The following is a 27347-nucleotide window of genomic DNA, read 5'->3' as shown; positions in this document are numbered from 1 at the left end:
TCTGCTTGCTTTGTGAACTTAGGCAAGTCATTTTAACTTCTCTTGGACAATTTCTTATCTGTAAAGAAGAAAGTAGCCTAGTCTCAGAAGAGTACCAACTGGATCTAGAGTTTCATATAATTACTAAGGATTCATTCTCCCTCAGTCCTCATATATACTTGTAAATGTGCTGAGAGGCAAACAGTCATGCATAATCTACCTGTCAAAATTTTCCACTATATTTCTTCCCCATACTATCTTTTTTTAAAAATTTTTTTAGTTGTTGATGGACCTTTATTTATTTATATGTAGTGCTGAGAATTGAACCCAATGAATGACTCACACATGACATGCCAGTACTATACCACTGAACTACAACCCCAACCCTCTCCCATTTCCAATGCAAGTTCATATGTGTAAAAGATAAAAACATTCTGAAGCATAAGCCAAGTTTTTTTAAAAATTACTTATATTACCTTACTAACAAAGTTGAGACCAAATTGTTTATATCACTTGAAGTTATTTTAAAAAAGGTAATTCTGATCTCCACTCCCTCACTACCTTCACTTCTCTGCCCCCTCCATAATGTAGACTGATGACATAAAAGGTGAGAATCACTGATCTACATGATGTATGTGACTATTCATTCAGTAAATTAGTACTTTTTAAATAATGTACACTTTTTAAGTATTTAAACTTGGGGGGAAGGCAGCATTTTATTTTTCTTGCAGTACTAGGAATTGAACCCAGGGTTTTGCCCACACTAAGGAAGGCCTCTGCCATCCCCAGCTTTTATTCAATAAAGATTTGAGTGTTCAAGTACAGGACAATAAGTTAAGCACGATGGTTGGAAAAAAAAGGATTTTTAGCCAGGACAGGACTATAATAATGTGGATAAACTGAGTCCTCAAGCCTTAATTCCATCACTACACCTTGATGGCATTTTCTTACCTTAAATGACTCTACAATTTATGTCTACAGGAGAAAAGAAATATGGGTGAACCATGGAATTTGCCCAGAATAAACCACCAAAAACAAAAAGTCTGTGTCTAAATCTCCGTTCATCAAGGAGGATGGAAGCCTAGAAGACATCACGCTCTTCAACAAGGCATGTCACAGAACATGTCAAAGAGACAGAATGAAGAGCAATGAAAAGCATGGGTCCCAGCTACCCATCAGGCTGTGATTTAATGAGTCTTAAGGTTAAGATTTCAAAATTCATAGTGGATCCCTATTACCACATTCTGAGGTAGTAAAGAAAGGTTTATAAAACAGTAGTAAACCTAAATTTCATCCTGTAAATAAGATTCTGAAACAGACATCTGATACAAAGACGTGTTTATTATACATGAAGTGTCATTCTTAAATATTACACTTTTTTTTTCCTAACCACAACTTTATAAAACAATCAAGATTTTAAGAGCTTTGGCCACATTTTGCTCTTTTTGAAAATTAGTCTCTCTACTTCCTAACCTTCTCCCTGACTATCTCCCATTTGGAGAGAACTGAAACGAAGGGGGTGAAGTCCAGCATTTGTTCATTTGTTTTACTACAGTTTCTCAAGTTATTCAAAGCAGAGAGCTGCTTTCTGAAATGCAGCTAAGCGTTAGGCGTACTTTTAAAAAATAATAATAATAATGTATACTTTTTAAGTATTTAAACTTGGGGGCAAGGCAGGAGTAAAGGAAAGCATCAAGGCGAGCACCATGTGTGACCGAGCAGGGAACGCGCCCGCAGTGGCGAGCCCTTAGGCCGGAGTCAGGGATTGGAACGTGGCTACCAAGCAGGGCGACCCGAGGACCCGCGGAGCCCCGAGAGCTGGCGAAGACGACTGCCAAGCCACCAAGCCAGGACGCCCGGAGGCGAGAAAGACCAGAGGGCTGGACGGGGGCGCTCTCCGCAGACCCCCGCGGTAGAAACCTGGGGCTGGGTACCTTTTGCCGCCCGGTCGGAGTCTTAGAAGGTACCTGACTGCGGGCGGCCTGTCCACAGTCCCCTCCCGCCGACCCGGCCGGAGAGGAGACCGATTCTCCGCAGAGCCGCCACCCTCGCAAGCGTCGCCTGCATCGCGCACCTCTCAGAGGTCTCGATTCCGGGTGTGAGCCAGGCCTGCACCACCCGCAACCACTGGGGGCGCCCGCGGACACGCCAGGCCCCGCCCCAGCAGGGCGGGTCAGAGTGCGACCCAAGTCGCGCCCTCAGCCAAGCGGACTACTTCCCTGTAGGTCGGCCTGAAGACCGCCATCCTGGAAGAGTGCTGGCTCGGCTGGGTGTTCCGTTTTTCCTTTATCCTTTTTCCTTCACTTAAATCTACCTAATCTCCCCACTGTGCAGTAATCTATTTATGTTGCCGCTCTTTGCGGAACCTTTATGAGGTCGGAACCCAAGCGCAGTAGGGCGCGGGCGGCTGGAGGACTGCTTTGGCAAAGGACAACCAGTTATCTGTGGCGGGTTGGTCGGCACAGTTCCGGTGAGAGAACGCGGCCGTGAGGACTTCGGCTTTGGTTCCTGAAATGCATCGTCCGAATTTTCGACCCCCGACCCCTCCTTACCCAGCCCCGGGTGTAGGAGGTTGGGGTGGCGGGAGCGGCCTCCGGGGTACCCCGGGCGGGGGCGGACCACGGCCGCCCTCCCCTCGGGACGGGTACGGGAGCCCGCACCACACGCCGCCTTACGGGCACCGGTCTAGGCCCTACGGAAGCAGCCACTCTCCGCGACACGGCGGCAGCTTCTCGGGGGGCCGGTTCGGGTCACCGTCTCCTGGCGGCTACCCTGGCTCGTACTCCAAGTCCCCCGCGGGGTCCCAGCAGCAATTCGGCTACTCCCCGGGGCAGCAGCAGACCCACCCCCAGGTAATAATAGCCAGCGTTTGCCGAGCTCTTACTGTATGGCAGGCATGGTGCTAATATTCCCTTTGTGTGGATTATTTTGTTTAATCCTCTGTGAGGTGAGATAACTGTTGTTAGCCCTGTTTTGCAGATGAGTAAATTGAGGCTTAGAGAAGTATTTTAAGATTATTCTAAAAATGGTAGAGCTGTAGTTATGCTCTAGAGCCTTTGTGCTTTTAACCAGTAGGCTGCCACTCATACACAGATTTCCCTAATTCTCTGTTATCTCTTATTTGCTCTGGGCCTTACCAGTTCGTTTCAGTTAAGTATTTTGAGCAACTGGGCTCTGAGGGAGGCAAAAGTGAAAGAATCCCAGTATATAACTTTTCTAGGTTATAGGCTATTGCCATCTTCCTGCAACTGTCAACTTTTTTTTTCTTTCTTTCTTTTTTCTTTAAACTCTCTTTTTGAGCTTCATTGTCTTCTGGGCCAAGTTCTCTCAAGGGAAGGTCGGTAATAGTGGATGTTCCCTTTTCTCTCAGTGAATACAAGACGGAGTATTGTGTCTAGAATTTCTTTGGCTTGGCTCTGCTTAGTGTTTTCCAACTTTGTATATGCTAAACCAACCCCACCCCTTTGAGCCTGGAGCTAATGAGTTGTAAATTTCTATGAGAAAGGTTTTAGAAGTTATGTGTAGGGTTAAAAAAAAAAAAAAAGTTTTAATTTTCCTCCAGGAAAAAAAAAGTATTTTGTCACGGCTTGTACTTGATTTCATCACCATTAGTCTTCAATAATTGCAGATTTATTACATTGGCAACTCAAAAAAGTAGTTGAGGGGACAGTGGGCATGGAATTATTATTAAATAAGTATGCTAAATTTTTTTAAATACCTTTAACACAAACTAGATTAAAGGAAACTTGGACTTAGCAATTGAACATACCTGGTTTCATATGACAGCTTTTTACCAGCAATGTTATCCCCATTAGCCTTAAAAAAAAAAAAAAAAAAAAAAAAAACTACCAGTTACCTCTACTAAATGTTTTTTTTATTTTAACTGATGATTTTTTTCCTAAAGGGTTCTCCAAGGACATCCACACCATTTGGATCAGGGCGTGGTAGAGAAAAAAGAATGTCTAATGAGTTGGAAAGTTATTTCAAGCCTTCAATGCTTGAAGATCCTTGGGCTGGCCTAGAACCAGTATCTGTAGTGGACATAAGCCAACAATACAGCAATACTCAAACATTCACAGGCAAAAAAGGAAGATACTTTTGTTAACATTTCTGAAATTCAACTGGAAGCTTCAAGTGTCAGGAACATCTTGGACAAAACTTTTACTTGTGAAAATAAGTTGAACCCAAAGATGTTGATTTTGAATAATTAGTAGGGCCTTGGTATTTTTCATTATATCAAGTGTTGTTATTAGAGAAGAATGTAGGATAATTTTCAGTATTTAGTTCTCTGAAAGTGCCTATCACATTTAGACTTACAGTTTCAATATATTTAACATTCCTGGTTATATAATGGACATTTGTCTTTTAAATGTTTTTCTAATGTTTTAAAATAAAACATTTTGTCTTTCTAGCTATATTGTGGTTTTGTGGTATGATAAAGAAGTAGAATAACTAAAATAATGCTTTGTAATCACTTAGAATTTATAGGTAAATGTTTTGCAAATTGTTTTTGAAAATGAAATAGATAAACTATTTCTATCTCATGTCTATTCTTTTAGCTATAGACAATTCTATATTCCTAAAAAGGAAGCAAATAGCAAAGTTCTATTTGTATCCACTATATTGTTCTATATGCATATTTTATTTAATGCTTCTAGTGAAACACATTGAAACTTGATTTCAAATCACAGAACCCCACTTAGAATAAGTTTATACTCATTAAACCAGAAAAGACAAGGATATTTATGCATAGGTAGATCAATGTATTTCATCTGAATTTCTATCTCTTACCACTATAGTCATTTACTTTTGAGACCAAAGAAGATATTTACCAACAAATCCAAATAACTTCCATCACAAAAAGAGCATCTCTTAATTCCATCAGTCTTGAAGAAGCCATGCTCAAGACATGTTTTATACTCTTAAGCCAATTAAGTTTGACCATTGCAATAAGGCCCTTGAGCTTGAATATCAGATCCAACCTGATATTGGAAGACAGTTCTGTGATCTTTAGCCCCATTGAGCCTACTTGGAGTAGAGAAATGGTTTCCTAAAGAAAGGAAAGCTATGTGTATGTATCTATAACAATGGAAGTAAAAACTGAATATTTCCTCAATTATGAAAAACAAAGTCAAGCCTTGCAATGAAATCTTTTTAGATGTTTTGAAGGCACAAACTAGATACTAGTTAAAATTTTGTTTCAAATCCTCCCCCCAAAAAATCTAAGAATGAAATGTTTGAGCCATACCCAGTTATGTTCAGTTCATTGGGTCTCTCATAGGGACAAAACAGAATGGAAGGATTTTAGATTAATTATAGTTCCAGGAGAGCCAGCACTTTGGAAATTCTCTCTCTACCAATTATTAGCTGGATGAGTTTACTTCTCTGTGCCTTAATTTTCTCATGTGTAAAATGAGGAAATTTATAGTATCTGTCAGAGGTGTTGTGTTTGAAGATTAAATAGGTTCATATGTGTGAAACTCTTTGGCCAGGGCCTGGCACATAGTAAGCACTCATTTATCCCTGTGTCCTCAGTTTTTAGAATAGTGCCTATAAAACTTGTAGGCTCTAGGGGCTGGGGTTGTGGCTCAGCAGTAGAGTGCTCGCCTCTCATGTGGGAGGCCCTGGGTTTGATCCTCAGCACCACATAAAAATAAATTTAAAAAATAAAATGTATTTAAAATATATACTCTTTAAAAAAACTTGTAGGCTCTAAATATTTGATGAGTGAATATAGAAATTCTGATTATAACTATGATATTTATCTGCCTATTTCCATGTGTATAAAAGGAACAGATTAGTAATTACACTCAGCATTTTAAAAGCCCTTATTCTCATTAATCTTTCCATGTTGAGGTCATGATGTATGATGAACTTATACTATATAAAATTACTGATTCTCTACAAAAATAGGATACTTTGGTAAATAGCTTTATTGAACTTAATAGGTAAGAAATATCTTAAGGAAATGACAGTTGGAAATAATTATTACAGTCTCTAGAGATTGTTGGGATTATTGGCAAAAAAAGTCTGGAAGCCAGGTATGGTGGCAGGTGCTTATAATCCCATCTATTCAGGGGGCTGAGGCAGGAGGATCACAAAATTGAAGCCAGCATGATCAACTTTCTAGACTGTGTCTCAAAAAAAGAAAAGGAAATTAGGAAAAATTTTATGTGAATGTATTCATACAATATTTGGAAGACATTCAGATGTAACTCTTCTAATGGTTTTTGTGCATTTTATTTCACTACTGTACTTTTATAAGTGAAATATATTAAAAAATTTCTTTCTTGCCAAGTTACCAATATTTACTTACAGAGATCTGGCCTTGTCTGACTTTTTTAAGAAAACATTTTAATGTACGTACACCATCATTACTGTATTCTCTAATCAAAGTTCTTATGGCATTGGTCATTTTGTTAGTTTCTATTCTTTGTTTAGCTGAGTGAAAGGAATTGATCATTCTTTAAAATAGAAAGTGATTGGATATTTAATATTCCAGAATACACATTTTAAAATTCTTCATAGAATTGCTGAGCATCTTTTTTGAAAAAATCCTTGAGTGTGCTTCTTAGGAATTCAGATAATTAAAGAATGGTGACAATGTAAACTGCAGAGAGGGTCTTCAAACAAGGGTATGCATACTCCTGGGAGTATTTTACTTTCCAAGGAATATGCAGGCATGGATAGTTTTAACAGAATCCAAATTCAGATCCTCAATTCCCTTATGAAGTATTTGTTAGAAAAAGGTCTACCTAAGAATATGCCCATGGTAAAGGGATAATACCAGTTCCACTTTTCATCCTTTCCCATTTCATAAAAGAAATCTGTGGTGGGCTAGGGTCCTAGCTCAGTGTAAAGCGCTCACCTAGCACATGCGAGACCCTGGGTTCGATCCTCAGCACCACATAAAAATAAATAAAATGAAAGGTATTATGTCCGTCTACAACTAAAAAAATAAAAATAAAAATAGCTGTATCATATGTTTTTCTCAAAAATTACCCCAACAGTATTCAAATTTCCCCATATTCTTCCAGAACCTTGTCATTACCCCATCAAGATGTGTCCCTTCCCTTTACCCTAAGCAGACCTTTCTGACAACCCTAAGAAGCAAAATATGTGTTAGAAATGGGTTACATTAATTCCATGTGGAAATCTTCAGAATTCAGAAGTACTGTTAAGTGGACTGGGGTTGTGGCTCAGTGGTGGAGTGGTTGCCTAGCATGCATGGGACACTGGGTTCAATCTTCAGCACCACTTAAAAATAAAGGTTATTGTATCCACCTACCACTAAAAAAAAAAAAACAAAACAAATATTTTTTTTAAAAAATACTGTCAAGTAAGGAGATGACTGTTTGTTGACATTGCCTTTATATCTCCTGACTATTTAAAAAAAAAAAATTCTGCGGGTGAACTGTGGGAAAAGAAAGCTAAGAGCATGAACATACATGAAAGCAAAAATACTTCTTTATAGACAACAAGTAAATGGTAAGACTGCTTCATCTAAGAATTAGAATATTTGAATCTTGTATAAAAGCATGATTGGTTTTGGTTGGTCTGTATAGCAGGCTTTCTGTATTTCTGCCATTTTCAATCATGATAAAGAGCCTGATAAATGTGTCTCAATCCCTGTCTCAGCATAATTTGCATGATTTCAAGGAGGAAGAAAAGTTCCATGTTTACTTCTGTCATATTAACATTACATCTTCATGTTAAAAGAACATGTTTTAGAGGTAAGTTTGTAATTTTATACTTTCTGGAACATATTTTAAAGAAACATTTTCATTAACCTTTGTCAGTACATTGTTAGTGTCCATGGATCTGTATTAATTGTTTTATGTAGGCTCCAGTATCCTGCTATTGACACTCAGTCATTTCTCTGCTTTTTTCATTCCTACTGGGTATTTAGGTTTAAATTAACAAATACTTTGTGGTTTTTACTAGAAGACACATGGTAGTTATCAGTATACCTCATATAAGACCTAAACTTGCTAGTGACTTTTTCTTTCTTTCCCCCATAGTTTTTATTGATGCATTCTTCTTCTTTCCCCCATAGTTTTTATTGATGCATTATCCTAGTACACAATGGTGGATTTGTTGTTACATGTTTGTACATGGCACACAGTGTAACTTGGCCAATATCATCCCCCATTTTTGTTCTTAATTTCTAAAATTTTTCACTTAAGACTATTATAAGATTCATTATTTTATATACATACATATATATATATATATATATATATATATATATATATATAAAATCAGTTTTTCATCTCTGTGACCAAAATACCCAAAAAGAACAACTTAGAAGAGGGAAAGTTTATTTTAACTGACAGTTACTGAGATTCCGTCCATAGTGGGCTGGCTCCATTGCTCTGGGCCCAAGATGAGGCAGAACATCGTGGTGGAAGGGTATGATGGAGGAGTGCTACATTCATGCTATCTGGAAAGCAAAAAGGGGAAGGGGACACAGGGAAGATGAACCCTTCCAGGGCATGCCCCCAGTGACCCAGGTCCTCCAGCCATGCTCCACTTGCATGCAATTAACCACCCAATTAATTCATTCAAACTAGTATGGACTGATTAGGTTACAGCTCTCAGTCCAATATTTTACCTATGAATATCCCTGCATTAACACAGGACACCTCATATCCAAATCCTAACAATGCTAGTTAGTAAACACACTGCCAGTTAAACTTAAGCTATCGATTTTAAGATACATGTCAATTTCTGAGATAATAAAATTGTCTTTAGTTTGATGAGGTACCATATACACTGAAAAGACAGGAGAGAATGTCTCCAAAATATAGTTTAGGACATAGTGTGTCCAACTAGAAAATCAGCTTTACTTATCAGATACTTATATTCTGTTCTCACTCATAAATTATCAGTCATAAAATCTCTAGTGTGTATAGTTATCTCTAGTAAATTTGTGTAATTTCCTATGTTATGATGGTGCTTTTATTCTGTTCTAGTTTTAAGTTCCACAAGCAAGATGACTCTTAAAGACATAGATAAGTCATGGTAAAGCCTTTTGGATAACTTCCCAAGAAATTGAGCATTACTTGAAAAAATGGGGTCTTCAATGAGAGTGGTTTTCTTATTTTCCCTCTTGTATAGGTATTTGAACCCAGCACCTTGTGCATGCTAACCAAATGCTCTACCACTGAGCTATATCCCCAACCATTTTTAATTTAATTCGAGACTGGGTTACATTAGTTACTGAGGCTAGCCTTGAGTTTAAAATTCTGCCTCCACATTTATGTGCTACTACACCCAGCAGGAGTAGTTTTCAGTTCTTTGCTTTTAACAAAATGGAAAAAAAGCTTGAATTGTTAATAACAGACTATAAAAATAATTTGGTGAAGATCAATTTATGACTCAGCAAACAACTTTGAAGGAGTACAAGAATTTAGTGGCATCATTATGACAAGATATTTTTCTATCCCTTTTTTTAAAAAAAAAATTTTAGTTGTAGTTGGACACCATACCTTTATTTTATTTATTAATTTTATGTGGTGCTGAGGATCAAACGCAGCACCTCACAGTTACTAGGCAAGTGCTGTATCACTGAGCCACAACCACAGCACCTATCCCTTTTTAAATCTGTGAATGAGATTTTAAAAATAGTAACACAATCACTATTAACTCGTTCTAGCATTATTAACACTAATTATTATTTTTATCAATTGAATAGTAGTTGTTGAAGACAACAGTCTTCAACACTTGGAGATTTGTAGTCATTGGAATCATTTTAAATTTTGGAAAAAAAATTATTTCAATAAATATGATTTTAATATACTTTGAAAAGTGTGATTAAGGTAGCAGTAAAAGACATTTAAGCACTAAACTATATTGAGATTAAATTACATGGGGCAGTATAATGAAAATGCACCAAAATTAATTAAAACAATAAGAAGGTCATTATTTGTCTACTTAAAATTAAAAAGATTTACAGAAGATTAAATATTTTGCTTAAATTTACCTGGCTGGAAAGTGACCAGGTCTGGACATGAATCCAACATCCAAAATATGCTGTGGGTTTTCCACCACATGGCAAACTCTTTTCTTTTGGAGTTAGTTTTACCAGTTGCTGTTTCGGCAGCATGTCACCCACTTGGCTCTTACACTTATGTGTAAATTAGGAATAATTCTGGCAACAATAACAGTAGTCCACTTTATCTACAGTTTTGCATACTGTAATATCAGTTACTCAAAATCAACTGTTTTTCAAAAATACTGAATGGAAAATTCCAGAAATAAACAATCTACAAGTTTTGAACTGCCTGCTGATCTGATAGTGTGTAGAAATTTTGTGCCATCCTTCTTCCTCACACCTAGGATGTGAATCATCTTATTGCCCAGTGTATCCACATTCTATATGCTACCCCTTTGTTAGTTGCTTGGTACCTATCTCACTCTCAGACTAATTATGGTGGCAAGGCAGTGCTTGCATTCAGGTAACTCTACTTTACTCCAAAGCACAGGGATAATCCAGATGGCAATTCACGTGTGCTAAAGAGAAGTCAAACTATTTCTTTCTTTCAAGTAAAGAGAAGGAGTTTTTGATTTAACCAGAAAAAGGGGAAAAATGGTAATCTGATGTTAGCACCTGACCATCATGCAAGTAGGAGAAAAAAAATCCAGGAATCTTCAATCACCTATGTTTCTAGGAAGAAAATAGCCACAACTGAGAAGAGAATTGATCATTTTTTGTAAACATTTTTATTTAGAGAAGAATAAAATTTCACATCCAGGTGAGCCAACCTTTTCAACCTGAAGCAAAATGAGAACTTCTTACTTATTTCTAATCACTCACAAGAGACATAGGGAAAACATGAATTCATTTCTAATAAGGACATAAGGCAAAAAGTATCCTTTTAGGGATGAGAAATCAAAAGTATTACATAGACAATTATATTACAAAAGAAGAGATAAATTTCCCTGATGATTTTTTTGAAAAAATTCAAAATATAAAGGTAATTGAGTATAATTATTTTGTAATGTAGGTCAATAACAACAACAACAAAAAAAAACTTTGGTAAGATAGTAGTTCATGTACTGGGATTTAATGGTTAAAAATCATTCATTCTGATTTTCATCCCTATGAACAAAATAATTCAAAATAATAAATATTCTATTAAATAAAACTTTGTTCATGTGTTAAGGAGTGATGGTATATGTTCAATTGTTAGAATTCATTAAGTACTTTAAACCAATACAATTAATTTATTAATATTACAGAAATGACTTTGTAATTTTTGAAATGATAAAAATGTTTTATGTCAACTTGAAAATATATAAAGGGGTATTTTACTTTCCAAAATTGCTCTTAAGAATATGGAACCAGAGCTGGGCTTGTGGCTCAGTGGTAGAGCTCTTGCCTAGCATGTATGAGGCACTGGATTAGATTCTCAGCACCACATATAAATAAATTAATAAAATAAAGGTTCATCAACACTTTTTAAAAGTATTTAAATAAAAGAATATGGAACCAAAATTTTTAAAGATCTCAAACCAGTTGAAGTTTTAATAAACTATGAATCCAAGAAAAGTCAAAGAAGGATGAAAAAGGGTGTAAAAATAAAACAAAACAAAATCCAAATATTTCAGTAGTCACAGTGAGTCTAAAATTTCCTTAAAAAAAAAAAAAAAAAACATTGGGGGCTGGGGATGTGGCTCAAGCCGTAGCGTGCTGGCCTGGCATGTGTGTGGCCCAGGTTCGATCCTCAGCACCACATACAAACAAAGATGTTGTGTCTGCCAATAACTAAATAAATAAATATTAAAATTAAAAAACATTTAAAAAATCAGATTGGATGAGAAAAATGGGACCTGTTTGCTGGTTTGAGAAACATGCATCTAAAATGGTATATTTAAACTAACTCTCTGGACAATTTAATACCTGTATTTAAAAAAATGCATCAAGGAGATAACAGAATTTGTAAAGACAGAGAACCTATATACAAAATAGACAATATATCTATATGATTTACATATATTTCTTTATAGATACATAATATACATTTTTTATGAATGTTGCATGTCAGCATCTGCACATTTCAAAGAATTGGTTTATATACAGATGATGTTTTCTAATTGAAGTATCAATAAATTTTTAAAACAGAAAAAAATACCCCTCCCCACCAGATTCAAGAATAAGCTAATGAAGTAAAGCAAACTGTAGAGAATGTCAGCAAAAGCAAAGTTGCCTCTTTGGATAAACTAAACAAAGATTGAGGAAGAAAAGCAAAAGAATAAAAGGAAAAATATTAATCTTTGTTATAACATCAGGAACTGTGCTTTAAAATGTATAAAATAGTAAGAAAACAACAGTGATGGGATCACCCAAAGGATAATCCAGTAGTAAATAAGTCATTATTGCATCATCCTGTGCTCTTCTTACTGCATTGCTCCAAGTACTGCATTATGTTTCAGGAAGATACAAAAGCAGTCTAGAGACACAATCTGTAAGCTTTCCTCAGACAATTGGAAATACAGCATTTTTTTTTTCCTTCTTGGTACCAGGGATTGAATTCAGGGGCACTTGACCACCGAGCCGCATACCCAGCCCCATTTTGTATTTTAGGTAGAGACAGGGTCTCACTGAGTTGCTTAGAGCCTCCCTTTTGCTGAGGCCAGCTTTGAACTCGCCATCCTCCTGCCTCAGCCTTCCGAGCCTCTGGGATTACAAGTGTGCGCCACCATGCACAAACTGGGAGTACAGCATTTTTAATCCTTAATAATCAAGAAAAATAACATGTTTATGATTATTAGACAAATATGCCCTATGGCTTCTAAAAACGATGGTAAAGTAGAGCTTATAAGCAAAACTTCAGAGTATAAAATTTTCAGACAATATCTTAGAAAAATTTTCTCAAGCTTAATCTGTATGATAGATTGCTAAGAATAAAAATATTGTATTGTCCATCATAATTGATAGGATTTGGAAGTAGACAGGTGCTAAAAGTATGTATCAAAGGTTTTTCTAAAGAAAGAGATCAATGTAATAGTCTATTCTAATTTGTGTTTATAAATGAAAGTAAAGGGCTGGGGATGTGGCTCAAGTGGTAGCGTGCTCACCTGGCATGCCTGCGGCCCGGGTTCGATCCTCAGCACCACATACAAAACAAAGATGTTGTGTCCGCCGAAAACTAAAATATAAATATTAAAAAAAAATTCTCTCTTAAAAAAAATAAATGAAAGTAAAAATATCTTCCAACTATGAAGCAAATATTGCCATCCTTTGGCAGGAAAAAATATATGCATGTATATAAAGTATTACATTATGATGATGCAAGTGCAAAGCTGATCCTAATAAGAGGCAATTTGATACTTGATTTTCAGTATCAGTATTCATAAGATAAATATGCTCTGGGTTCATGACATTTGGGTGAGCATCTAGTTACATTCAGGGACATAAAAAAATACCCTCAAAACCAGGACGATAGTGAATTAAAATTTGGGTTTCCTATGTAGACATTTCAAAAGTTCTAATAAAATTGTTTCTAAATAATTTTATACTGCATTTTTCCTAAGTTAAGAATTAAACCCAGATGATAAGTGATAACTCTTGTTCCTGATATACTGAGGGTTAAAAATGAAATTGTATTACAACAGATAAAGGCTTTCAAAGTAACAATATGAACTATCAGAGTACTTGAAAACAGATAACATTTTTTTAGAAAAATGTTACCAAAATTGAAAAGAAATAAACCAGAATAATTTATTTAAAGATATTGAGTTGATAAACATGTCTTCTTTTATAAGACACCAGACTTCCAGACCTATGTTAAATACATAATTCCTATATTATTATAACCTTTTAAGAAAAACAAAGTAACATATCTTAAACCTGTGATAACAAGTTATCTCAAATTTTGCTAAGGAAATAAACAGAAGCTGTAGGACATTTCACTATGAACATAGTTGTCAAAAATCCTAAATATGGTATGACCACAATTCAGTTACAAACAAAAATGAACCAATAAAGTTTTATTTCAGGAATTCAGTGATGGTTCAGCATTTGGAAGTTTATTGCTGCAATATACTTTATTAACTGGAAAGGAGAAGATATATTTTAATAGGGCACCTAGATTGAAGAAGAAGCATCCTTAAAACTAGATACACTAGTCAGAGAAATGGAAAGAACTGAGCTATGAGAGTTAAAACAGAAGAGATGAAAATGACCTTATTTGCAAAGAAGAGGAAAATTTTGAACTATTCTGGGTCCAAGAATAATACGCAATTACAGCACTCCTGGTTTTTTGTTTGTTTTGTTTGTTTGTTTAGTCAGCTAAAAGATTTGACCAGAACAATTGTAGAGGAGGAAAAATTTGGTTTCAGAGACCTCAGTCCATAGAGAGCAGACTCCATTCCTTGGAGCTTCAGGTGAGGCAGAACATCATGGCAAAAGAGTGTGGCAGAGGAAAGCAGCTCACTGATGATCAGGAAGTAAGGAGATAGACTCCACTCTCCAGATACAAAATACACACCTCATAGCCACGCACTGAATGAACCACTTCCTCCAGCCATACTCCATATGCCTCCAATTACCACTCGGTTATTCTCATAGGGATCAATTCACTGATTATGTTAAGACTATAACCCAGTCATTTCTCCTCCAAACCTTACTTTGTCTCACACATTTCACATTCAAACCATAACAACTATATACCCATCAAAAATGCTACACACTCCATTCCAAGCTGTGATCTTGGAGGAGGAAAGAACAAAAAAAAAATCACAAAGCATTTTTGAAAAAGCATAACTAAAGGAAAGAGATAATTTATTGATAGAAAGGTAATATTGTACATTTATAAATACACAACCTCCAAATAATTTCTGTGGATCTTGCAAAGCAATTCCAATATTTTATGTGAAAGAAGAAAAGGACCAAGGTTAGTCATAAAAAGCCTGAAGAAGGGCTGGGATTGTGACTCAGTATTAGAGCGCTTGCTTAGCATGTGTGAGGCACTGGGTTCGATTATCAGCACTACATATAAATAAATTAATAAAGTAAAAATCCATTAACAATTTAAAAAATATATATTTTTTAAAAATCCTGAAGAAAGGTAAATAGACTCGCTCTATCAGATAAGGAAACTGTAAAACTAAAGACTGATTGATGCAATAAACAGATGAATGAAACAAAAGTAGAGGCCTTAGAAACACCATGTAAAAAGTTTACTAAATAAGGGCTGGGGTTGTGGCTCAGTGGTAGAACATTCATCTAGCACATGCAAGGCCCTGTGTTCGATCCTCAGCACCACATAAAAATAAATAAAGGTATTGTGTCCAACTACAACTAAAAAATAAATATTTTTTTTAAAATTTACAAAATAGCCCTATAAATTACTGGAGGAAAATTGACAAGAAGTGATGTTGGTCACTTGTTTATGAATATGAAATGAATAGAAGTGGATTCCTACCTCATACCATTCAAAACTAAATTCAAGTAGAACACAAAAGCCAAACTTAAATGTTTAAAATTTAGTTAATTTAGTTTACCTTTTATGAATCTGTAATAAGAGTTCTTATACAATATACAAAAAACATAAGAGGTTGGCAAATTTTACCTAAAATTTAAAATTTTTGCACAACAAATGATACTACAAAATTAAAGGATAATATATTTCACAGTGTACATAACACATTTTGCATTCAGAATAATGTAAAAAATTCAGAAAAATCAATGAAAAAAAAAAAAAAAACTCAAGCAGCCCAACAGACCAAGAGAGACAATTACAGAAGAAAAAAAAATCCAGATAGAAAGTAAGCAAATTAATCCCTACTACTAATAATAAAAAAATAGATTAAATTAGGATTGATAAAATTCAAATTAAACATAATTATTAATATGTGGAGCATCCTATATAAATGCTCATAGGAATATAAACTAGTACAACCAACTACTGCATTTGGCAGTATAATAAACCTGACAATGCTGAATATCTTAAAACCTAGCAAATGTACATCTGGGTAATGGAAAGTTGTGACCCTAGCTTGTGTGATTCAAGCCTTTCTAAGATTGAGGCTGAAAACATTCATAAATAAGATTTAAACTGGGCATGGTGGCCCACACCTGTAATCCCAGTGGCTCAGAAAGCTGAGCCTGTTCGTGAGTTCAAAGCCACCCTCAACGACTTAGTGAGGCCCTAAACAACTCAAGGAGACCCTGTCTCTAAATAAAATACAGAAAAGGGCTGGAGATGTAGCTTGGTGGTTAAGCATCCCTGGGTTCAATCCCTGGTACAAAAAAAAAAAAAAAAAAAAGATTCAATAAGAAAGCTCTTTAAGACTTGTTAAAGTTACTTTGGAGAATGTGGATATATTTAGAAGGATTTTTATAAGGTTATATACAAATTTTACATAGCCAGTACCATAAAATTTACATTAAATGTGCTTGTTTAGTGTTTACTCAAAGATTAATCCTTTAAAACATTTTTAGGGGCTGGGGTTGTAGCTCAGTGGTAGAGCGGCTGCCTTGCACATGTGAGGCACTGGGTTTGATTCTCAGCATCACATAAAAATAAATAAATAAAGATATTGTGTCCATCTACAACTAAAAAAATATTTTTAAAAAAAAGGTAAAAATAGGGCTGGGGATGTGGCTCAAGCGGTAGCGCACTCGCCTGGCATGCGTGTGGCCCGGGTTCGATCCTCAGCACCACATACAAACAAAGATGTGTCCGCTGAAAACTAAAAAATAAATATTAAAATTCTCTCTCTCTCTCTCTCTCTCTCTCTCTCTCTCTCAAAAAAAAAAAAAGTTAAAAATAAAAAAATTCTTATATTTGTATTTAATGTCCTCCAAAGACTGTTAACCTATCAACATGGTATTATAGAAAAATAAAACATTAGCCAGCCATGTTAACACAGGCCTGTAGTCCCATCAACTTGAGGTGAGACTGGAGGATCAAAAGTTCCAGGCCCTCCTGGGCAATTTAATAAGACCCTTCTCAAAGTAAAACAGAGGGCTGAAGGATATAATTCAATAGTAGAGCACTTGCCTAGTATGCACAAGGCCCTGGATTCAAACCCCAGTACCCCCAAAATGTAAACTTTTAAAAATAATTAAGCACAAAAAATATGTTTATTAGAGTTTGTGATAATAGGTCAAATTATTTGCTCACTAACTTTGTGATAACTGATCATAACTTCACTGTGTTTATAATTAACTCAGCATCAAAATATGATAATCCTCTTGCTGAATAAAGGTGTCTGAAAGCTTTGGTCTTTGCAAAATTATTTTTGCATATAAAATGAGAATTTAAAAAACATGAGTTAATTTTTTCTACCACAATATGTAACTTAGAGAAATGCTTGCACTTGTATTTGTGTACAGAGGCATATTCAGAAATGTTCTTTGCAGTAATGTTTGTAAGATAAAAAAACTAGCAATAATCTAAATGACCATCAGTAGTAGAAAAGGTAAATTGTATATTTGCAAAGTGTAATAGAAATTAGCCTTCAAGTAAATTATGGTCACTTGATACATGAATCTTAAACCATAATTTTAAGTTAACAAAAGGCAAAGCAAAGGATATGTGATATTCTTACCATATAATTTAAAAACCTGCAAAATAATACTTTACATACCTGGTAATCCCAGCAAATTGGGAGGCTGAAGCAAGAGGATTGCAAATTCAAGGCCAGCCTAGGCAACTTAGCATCAAGACCCTGTCTCAAAATAAATATATTTTTAAAAAGGGACTGGTTATGTAGCTCAGTGGTAGAGCATCCATGGGTTCAATCACCAGTATAAAAATAAATTTTTAAAAAGAAAACAATATTTTATCTTGTTTATAGACACAAATTTAAGGCAATAATATACAAACATGAACAAAGTTACAAATGTTATATCCATGACAGTTATCCAGGGTTGGGGTTGAGGCTATATAGACTTTGAATAAATTTAGCTAGATGAGTGGAATGTATCTTAAGGAATCCAAATTCAGAAAATATTAAGATTCATTAAAACTGACTATAGGTTACACTTTAATTTTCTCTTTATTGAGAGATTTCATGATAAAAATTTACACTAACTTCCTTACATTCTATATGTAATCATCACCCTAATACTAAAATCAGAAAAGACATTACAAGGGAAAAAAAACTATACAACAGTATCATTCATTCTTAACAAAAAATTAGCAAACCCAAAAGTATATTAAAAAATCATACACTGTGGCCTAGTGATATTTATTCTAGGTATGCAAGGTTGATTCAAAAGTCAGATGTGACTCGTTGGTATAGCACTAATGTGGCATATGTGAGGCCCTGAGTTTGGTCCCCAGCACTGGGAGGGAAAAAAAAAAAAAAGTCAATGTAATTCATTATATCACCAGGCTAATAGAAAAATCATTTAACAAAATCTAGCACTCATTCATAATTAAAACTCTCAGCAACGTAGGAAAAGAATTGAACTTCTGCAACTTGATAAAGAACATCCACAAAAAAACTAAAGCTAACACTAATGATAAGAGATCAGTGGGGATGCCTTCCTCTCACTACTCTGTTCAACATCATGTGGGACGTTCTAGCTAATGTAATTAAATTATATATTGATCAGGAAAGAAGAAATAAAACTTCACAGATTCAGTCATGCTCACGATTGTCACAAAGGATTAAAAAAACAAAACTGCAACTAATAAGCAACTAGTTCCTATGTTGTTTCAGGAAACCGGGTTAATATACAAAAATCAATTCATTTTTTATATATCAGCATTGAACAATTGAAACTTGAAATTAAGAATCCAATATCAGTGGGCTGGGGTTATGGCTTAGCGGTAGAGCACTCGCCTAGCACGTGTGAAGCCCTGGGTTCGATCCTTATCACCACATATAAATAAATAAAATAAATGTAAAAAAAAAAAGAATCCAATATCATTTACATTAGTGCCCAAAAAAATGAAAGGGAAAGACATACTTAGGTATAAACCTAACAAAAAAAATGTACAGGATCTATATGGCAAAAACTACAACTGAAGAAAGACATCAAGATTAAATTAATGGAGAATCCCCATCTACATGGATAGGAGGACTCATAATAATGTCAACAAGTCATTTTTTCCCAACTTGATTTGTAGATTCAAAACAATCCTGCCAGGTGCAGTGATGCAGACCTGTAATTGCAGTAGCTAGGAAGGCTGAGGCAGGGGTATGGCAAGTTCAAGACCATCCTCAGCAAGTTGGTACATTTTTTAGTTATGATAAACATTGCATACAGGTTATTAAATTGTACCCAGAGAATTGCAAATCAAAACTACAATAAGATTTTATCTCCAGTCAGAATGGCAATGATCAAGAATACAGACAACAATAAATGCTGATGCAGTTATAAGGGGAAAGGTACATTTGTACATTATTGGTGGAACTACTCACTAATACCACCACTCTGGAAAGCAGCATGGAGATTCCTCAAAAAACTAGGGATGGATGCCAGGCATGGTGGCGCACAACTGTAATCCCAGTGGCTCAGGAGGCTGGAATGAGCCTCAGCAAGAGGGAGTCCCTAAGCAACTCAGTGAGACCCTGTCTCTAAATGAAATACAAAAACTAGAGCTGGGGATGTGACTTAGTGGTTGAGTGCCCCTGAATTCAATCCCTGGTACCTCACCGCCCCCCCCAAAAAAAAAAACTAGGGATGGAACAACCTCTCCAGGAACCCAGCTATCCCACTCCTTGGTAATTTCCCAAAAGATCTAAAATTGGCATACTACAGCAATACAGCTTCCTCAGTGTTTATAGCTACTATAAATTTATAGTAGCTAAATTATGAAATCAACCTAGAGGCTTGTCAATAGATGAATAGGTTAAGAAATTGGGAGATACACACACAAACAATGGAGTTCTGCTTCCCCATAAAAAAAAAAGAATGAAATTATAGCATTTGCTGGTAAATGAATGGAAATGGAGAATATCATATTAAGTGAAACAAGCCAAACTCAAGAAACTGAAAGGTTGAATGTTTTCTTTCATATGCAGAAGCTATAGTAAGATAAAGAAAAGGGGGAAGTAAGAATAGGGTAACATAAATCAAATAAAAATTCATAGACCAGCGAAAGGAAGTTGTAGTAGGGTAGAGGAAGGGGAATGGGAGAGGGGAAGAAAGGACGGGAGGGAAAAGGGGTAAGGGGGGTCATGTACTGGAATCAATTTCTACATATGTATGAGTTGGTTGCAATGAATCCAACTACCATATATAACTATAAAGCTCTAATAAAAATAAATAAAATGTCCCTAGATGTACTTCAGTATTTAAAAAATTCACCTGGGCAAATTTTTATTTATTTTCCAGAAGCAATGATCTTGAGAGTCCCACCCCCCCCCCCCCGCCAAAAAAAAAAATAAATAAAAACTGGTAAAAGGAAAAATATCTGGGCTCTATGAATATCCCAGAATCTGTCTTTAAATCTTTAAATGATCATATATATATATATATATATATATATATATATATATATATATATATATATATATGTGTGTGTGTGTGTGTGTGTGTGTGTGTTTAAGAACACAAGGAGTTTTTGAAAATGTCTTTAACAGGCTACCTTGGAAGTTCAATAAAAAAATAGAAGTCGGTGTACTAAAGCATGTTTTAGCGCAGCTGGAAAAATCTTTATAAATACAGCAATTTGGAAGGACGATCCCGATTAAAAGTGTTATTCCTGCCAAAGTGCAATGGCACACGCTTGGGAGGCTGAGGCAGGAAGATCACAAGTTCAAGACCAGCCTCAGCAACTTAGCAAAGCCCTGTCTCTAAATAAAAAATTTAAAAGGTCTAGGGTGTGGCTCAGTGGTTTAGGGCCTCTGGATTCAATCCCTGGTACAAAAAAAAAAAAAAAAAAAAAAAAAAAAAAAAAAAAGTTTTTCCTTCCGGAGTAGCTATCTTAAACACTTCTGCTACTATAGTCTCGGGACGTCCATATTCATATCCGTATCCTCCAGGCCAACTGTCTTACCTGCCACTCTCTTAGCCCTGGTCCCCACTCCTCTAGAGTGGCTGCGACCACTCCCGGGGGCCTCCGAGAACGCCCGCTGGCGCCCTGGGAAGACGCCTGCAGGCTCCACACGGATCTGGCGACCATCCAGTGGCTGTCTGCCACTCAGGGCTTTCATAGCTTACGAATCACGTTCTGGGTTGGTGAAGGCGATGAAGCCTAAACCGCGCAACTGCTGAGTCTCTCGGGCCTTGACAAGCATCTCAGATATACGATCAAAGCTGCTGAAATGGTTTTCCAGCTTCTGCTCTCGGTGTTGAAGTTGAGTCCTCCCACGAAGAGCTTCCCTTCTTTAACAGATGCGAGTCCCGAATATTAAAAAGTGTAAAGGTGGTGGGAGCAATGACAAGCTCTGAAGACAGGCAAACAAGGAGACTGCCGTGCCCAAAGACGCTTGGTGAAAACTTAGCGATGTCTTTTTTTTTTTTTTTTTTTTTAAGAAACAACAGTAAAATCCTGACTCATGAACGACAAACTCAGAAATTGGATCTCATTAAAAAAAAAAAAAAAAATCTGCTCTGTAAATGACACTTAAGGTGGGTGCAATGGCACACACCTGCGATCCCAGCGGCTAGGGAGGCTGAGGCAGGAGGATCGCTAGTTCGAAGCCAGCCTCAACAAAAGTGAGGCACTAAGCAACTCAGTGAGACCCTGTCTCTCAATAAAATACAAAACAGGGCTGGGGATGTGGATCAGTGTCAAGTGTCCCTGAGTTCAATCCACGGTTAAAAAAAAAAAAAAAAAAAAAAACCGAAGAGAAAAGCCATATACTGGGAAGAAATATTTGCAACACAGCAGAAATTACCACTATACACGTATTATAATATCAAAATATCAAAACACTGACAGCAAATGCTGGTGAGGAACGCTCCTTGCTGGTGTGAGTGCAAAATGGTACAGCCAATTTGAAAGATATTTGGTAGTCTTACAAAACTGTTTTAATATGATCCAGCAATCACACTTCTTGATATTTTTTGAAATGAGTGGAAAATTTATGTCCACACAAAGATCTGCACACAAGTATTTGTAATAGCTTTGTTCATTTTTTTTCAGAACTTGTTAGCAACAAACATCATTCAGTAGGTGAATGGGTTAAAAAACTTGTACATTGAGACAATGAGATGTGATTCAGCAATAAAAAATAAATAAGCATCAAGCCATGAAAACACAGAAAAACCTACATACCAGACAATTCCAACTACATGACATTCTGGAAAGGGAAAACTATGGAGACAGTAGAAAGATTATTAGTTGCCAGGAATTGAAAGGGCTAGGAAGCCCTGCACAGTGGTGAAGATCAATGGTGAGCTGGAGGCTGGCCTCAGCAATTTAGCAAGGTCCTCACCAACTTAGTGAGACCCTGTCTCAAAATAAAAAATAAAATGAGCTGGGATTGTGGCTCAGTGGTAGAGCTCTTGCCTAGCACATGCGAGGTGCTGGGGTCGATCCTCAGACCACATAAAAATAAATAAATGAAATGTATTGTGTCCAACTACAGCTAAAAATATATTTTTAAAAATTAATTAATTTATAAAATGGGCTGGAGATGTGGTTTAGTGATAGAGCACCTCTGGGAAAGAAAGAAAGAGAGGGAGGGAGGGAGGAAGGAAGGGAGGAAGGAAGGAAGGAAGGAAGGAAGGAAGGAAGGAAGGAAGGAAGGAAGGAAGGAAGAAAGGGTATGTGGATAGAGGGATGAATAGGTGAAGCACTATTTTAGGGAAGTGAAATTATTCTGTATGATACTGTAATTGTGGATACATATAACCATGTAACCCTATTTCACAAACCTATAGAATATACAACACAAAGAGTGAACCCTAATGACCTAATGTAATCTATGACTTTAGTTAATATATGGATATTGGCTCCTCAATCATAACATTAATGCAAGATTTTCATTTTGTTTCATTTTGTTTTGAGATAGGGTCTTGCTGTGTTGCCCGGCTGGGCTTGAATACAGGATCTTCCTGCCTCAGCCTCCCAAGAACCTAGGATTATAGGCATTCACCCTAGCACCCATTTAAAGATGTTAACAATAAGGGAAATTGAGAAGTTGAAAGGATATAAGGGAATTAATTGTACATTTTGCTCTTTTCTGTAAACCTAAACTGGTCAGAAAAGTAAAGTGTATTAATTTTAAATATAAATATATAAATATAAATATATAAATAAATAAATAAATATATATATATATATATATGTATATATATATATATATATATATATATATATATCTTGGCATCTTTAGTTATAGAGATGTTGCTACTGCTAGTGATATCTCCAAATCTAGCCTGAACTCAGAGCCAGTAACTTCCCTAGTGGATTCTTCTGTATTGTTCAGGAAGCATTCCAAAGAGTTCTAGCCTAGCTCCTCCTCTGACTTTGCAGTAATTTTTTTTTCTTTCTGGCAGTCCTGGGGTCAATTCAGTGATTTTTTTTAAAACCCTAAATATCTGTATTAAATCCCTTCACATTAATACTTAAGAGTAAATTTTGTTTCATGCCTTTGAACCCTAATTAGTTAAAAGCATCACACCATTCATAGAGATGTAAAAAGTAAAAGTTTTACTCTTATTAATTTGTTTTTATAAGGGGAATGACTAGTGGGAAAAGCAAAATTGGCATGTTCTGTGAAGCTGGAATTGTTAATTACAGGCTGACTTTCATTACATCAATATACAATATCAATGAATGCCGCAAATATTTCCAGGTCCCAATAGGACTTGATTTCTAATACTTTAGATTTGTTAAAGAAATATCACCAATGAAATATGAAGCTAGGATAATGGCAGCCAAGGAAACTGTTTCATTTCTCTTTAGGTGAGCACATTATTCATGATAAATTTGTGTTTTATGAGTCCAGCACTCAAATTTCATTTCCTCTTGGTAACTTTGTATTTTAGGAAAGCTTCATCATTCAGAAGTATCAGCACGCTTTTCCTTTTGTTTTTGTTACCAAATGACCCTTAAACATGTTAAGATTCATAATTTGGACTGGGGTTGAGGCTCAGAGATATAGAGCTTGCCTAGCATGCGTGAGGCACTGGGTTCGATCCTCAGCACATTAAAAAATAATAATAAAGGTATTGTGTCCACCTACAACTAAAAAAAAATAAATGTTTAAAAATATTAAAAGATTTCTAATTTGATGATTCTAAAACATTTAAGTAAATAGGTCCATATTACCTCTTCCTTTGATCTTTTAACCTGGTAGTCTACGTATGTTACTGAAGCAACTGTATTATTTAGTTACCAGAGAGGACTGCTAAGGCAAAAGAAGGAGCATGTCTCTTGGGATCTTTTTCCTAGCTTTTTAAAATGTGAAAGAAGGTGAGAAACTAATCACTTTGTAACCCCAATGTGAAAATATATCTTTGCAGGGTGTTCTCATTTTTCAACAGACTCCCACAGCCAGACGTGGTGGCACATGCCTGTAATCTCAGCTGTGAAGGTAGAGCAGGAGGACTGCAAGTTTAAAGCCAGTCTCAGTCATTTAGCAAGGCCCTAAGTAACTTAGTGAGACCCTGTCTCAAAATTTAAAAATAAAAAAAAGGGGTAGGGGGCTGGGATGTGACTCAGTAGTAAAGCATCTCATCACTGGTATTCAGGGAAAGAGCCAGGTGCACCTGTGATTCCAGCTTTTTCTTTTTCTTTTCTTTTTTTTCTTTTTTTTTGATGTGTGTGTGTGTGTGGTACTGAAGCTTGAACCCAGGAGCACTCTTCCTCTGAGTTGCATCTCCAGCCCTTTTGTTTTGAGACAGGTCTCCATAAGTCCCTCAGGCTGGTCTCCAACTTGCAACCCTCTTGCTTCAGGCTCCCAACAACTGGGGATGCAGGCATGCAACCACACCCAGCTTTGAAAAAAATTTTTTATGTTTGCTATTGGTACATTATAGTTGTATGTGTTGATGGGATTTATTGTTACATATTTGTACAGCACACAATTTAATTTGGCCAATATCATGCTCAAGGATTTCCCTCCATGCGTCCTCCCCCTTGTTCCCTTTCCTCTACTGATCTCCCTTTGATTTGTATATCTACCCCTGTTTTCCTGTTTCCTCTCCAGCTCCTGAAAATGAGAGAACACAGGGACCTCAACCTTCCAACTTTGACTTATTCACTTAACATGATGATCTATATTTTCCTCCAAATGCCATAATTTCATTTTTCTTTATGGCTGAACAAAACTCCATTGTATGTATATGTGTATATATATACACACACATACATACTACATTTTCTTCATCCATTCACCTATTGATACACACCTAAGCTAGTTCCAGAGTTCCATAATGGCTATTGTGAATTGTGCTGCTATAAATACGGGTATGCATGTATCATTGTAGAAAGATAACTGTAATTCTTGGGGCTGGGGTTGTGGCTCAGAGGTAGCGTGCTCACCTGGCCTGTGAGGTATTGGGTTCATTCCTCAGCACCACATAAAAATAAAATAAAGATATTGTGTCTACCTATAACTATATATATATATAACTATATATATAGTGTGTATATATATATATATATATATATATATATATATATATATATATATACATACTTTTTAAAGGATATCTTTAATTCTTCAGGATAGATACTGAGAAGTGGCATAGCTAGGTCCTACAGTGGTTCCCTAGTCCTTTGAGGAGCCACCATAATGCTTTCCGTAGTGGTTCTACTAATTACAGTCCCACCAAGAGTGTAAAAAGCCCAACAAATTTTTTAAGTGTTTGGACACTTTGAGTCAAATAAAACTACTGAATCCCAACCCCAGGTCACCAGTTGCTGACCTTTGTTCTGAGTGATTAGCAGAATCATGCTTACATTATTAGATTAAAAAAAAAAAACTTGGACTAGTAATTTCTGTGGGGAAAACATTGCTTTTAAGTTGGTACCAGGACATATTAAGCAACTGTCCTAAATGTTCTCATAAAATATAAATAAAAAAATTCTTATTTGTAGATACAGAAATTCTCATTGTTGATTAACATTGTACATGTTAGGACCAACTTTGGAATTAGTGCCAATGTGAACCACAGACTGAGGAGGATGAAATAATTTCCCCATAGAAAGCAGAACGTGGTTGACAAAAGGGGAAATGAATGTCAGCATGAAAAGACATTTTATATGGCAGCCCAGTTTCTATACATTGGCTTATTTATATATATTCATACACTCTATTTTTTTTTTTTTTTGGTACTAGGATTGAACTCAGGGGCACTTGACCACTGAGCCACATCCCCAGCCCTATTTTGAAGGTTATTTAGAGACAGGGTCTCACTGAGTTGCTTAGCACCTCATTTTTGCTGAGGCTGGCTTTGAACTCTGGATTCTCCTGCCTCAGCCTCCTGAGCCACTGGGATTACAGGAGTACACCACCAGGCCTGGCCTATACTTGATATTTTAACTGTTAGATTTTATATTTTGACTCTTAGAAAAGCTGCACAAGTAGTACAGAATTACTATGTCACCTTTACACAATTTTCCCTGATGTTAACATCTTACGTAACCATAGTGCATTTGCTAAAACTAAAAATGTGAAACAAACTACAAACTTTATTCAAATTTTATCAATTTTTCCAATAATGATCCTTTTCTGTTCCAGGATTCAATCTAGCATTACATGTATTTAGCATCCATATGCTTTTTTAAAAAAATTATTTATTCATTTTAATTGCTGATGGACCTTTATTTTTTATTTGTATGTGGTACTGAGAATCGAATACAGTGTCTCACACATTCAAGGCAAGTGCTCTACCACTGAGCCACAACCCCATCCCCTCCATATGCTTTTAAAAGTAATCACAACCAAGTCTACCTAACATACAACAAAACACACCTCATTAGACAACTCAAAGTCTCAGTATTTATTCAGATTAAAGTTTGAAAACCTCTGGATAAATTCAACACCAACAACATTAATATCAATTTCAAGCATACTATCATATTCTGAAATAACTCTTCTAGGTTTGCAGCACATCCCCACTACTACTCTGACTCCAGCTTCTCTTTTCAGCTCTAAATATAATACAACTCCCCATGGTAAACTATTATTAAATTATTGATTCCAACAAACTCAACATGCAGTGGTAGCAAAAAATGTGTAACAACATTGGGAAAAACAATAAAGAGAAGAAAAAGAAATTTCCATTAGGAGAATTGAAAACAAAATAGTCACAGGTTGAAACCGTATGCACGTAACATACCCTAATTGAAAATGATCCTATTGGTAAAGTGCATTCTTTGATCTGCCAATTGTTCTATTCCAGATCTCTATTGGAAGATAACCTTCTTTGTCTTTGCTGTGTGCCAGATCTGAGTTTCTTTTTCTTTTTTTCCTCCAAATGATAACTTACTTTAGCAAGT

At 35.9% G+C, this 27347-nt stretch overlaps 2 protein-coding genes across 4 annotated transcripts in view; one reads left to right on the top strand and one right to left on the bottom strand.

Annotated features, from left to right (window-relative positions):
• Sugct (succinyl-CoA:glutarate-CoA transferase) overlaps positions 1-2069 on the bottom strand; it is a 694998-nt gene extending 692929 nt beyond the window's left edge. For 2 of the 3 annotated variants that reach the window (XM_076864086.2, XM_076864094.2), the window contains exon 1: positions 1947-2069. In XM_076864086.2, coding sequence (XP_076720201.2) covers positions 1947-2046 — 100 coding nt within the window. In that variant the 5' untranslated portion in view covers positions 2047-2069. Of the gene's footprint in view, positions 1-1913 lie in introns of all 3 variants that reach the window. The other variant, XM_076864102.2, reaches the window with a different exon arrangement.
• Positions 2070-2171: 102 nt separating this feature from the next.
• On the top strand, positions 2172-4390 carry Mplkip (M-phase specific PLK1 interacting protein). The gene is made up of 2 exons (XM_076864080.2): positions 2172-2831; positions 3884-4390. Exons 1-2 carry the CDS (start codon positions 2493-2495, stop codon positions 4082-4084), a joined length of 540 nt encoding a protein of 179 aa, XP_076720195.1. The 5' UTR covers positions 2172-2492; the 3' UTR covers positions 4085-4390.
• The last annotated feature ends 22957 nt before the right edge of the window (positions 4391-27347 follow it).

This window comes from Callospermophilus lateralis, chromosome 1 (genome assembly GCF_048772815.1).
Source record: "Callospermophilus lateralis isolate mCalLat2 chromosome 1, mCalLat2.hap1, whole genome shotgun sequence".
Classification (NCBI taxonomy): Eukaryota; Metazoa; Chordata; class Mammalia; order Rodentia; family Sciuridae; genus Callospermophilus; species Callospermophilus lateralis.
Note: the sequence above shows the minus strand (reverse complement) of the source record. Positions and strands in the feature narration are given on the sequence as shown.

Coding starts and splice junctions, on each gene's coding strand:
- Mplkip (XM_076864080.2), top strand. CDS start 2,493: ATGCATCGTCCGAATTTTCGACCCCCGACCCCTCCTTACCCAGCCCCG. Junction 2,832..3,883: donor AGCAGCAGACCCACCCCCAG/GTAATAATAGCC, acceptor TTTTTCCTAAAG/GGTTCTCCAAGGACATCCAC.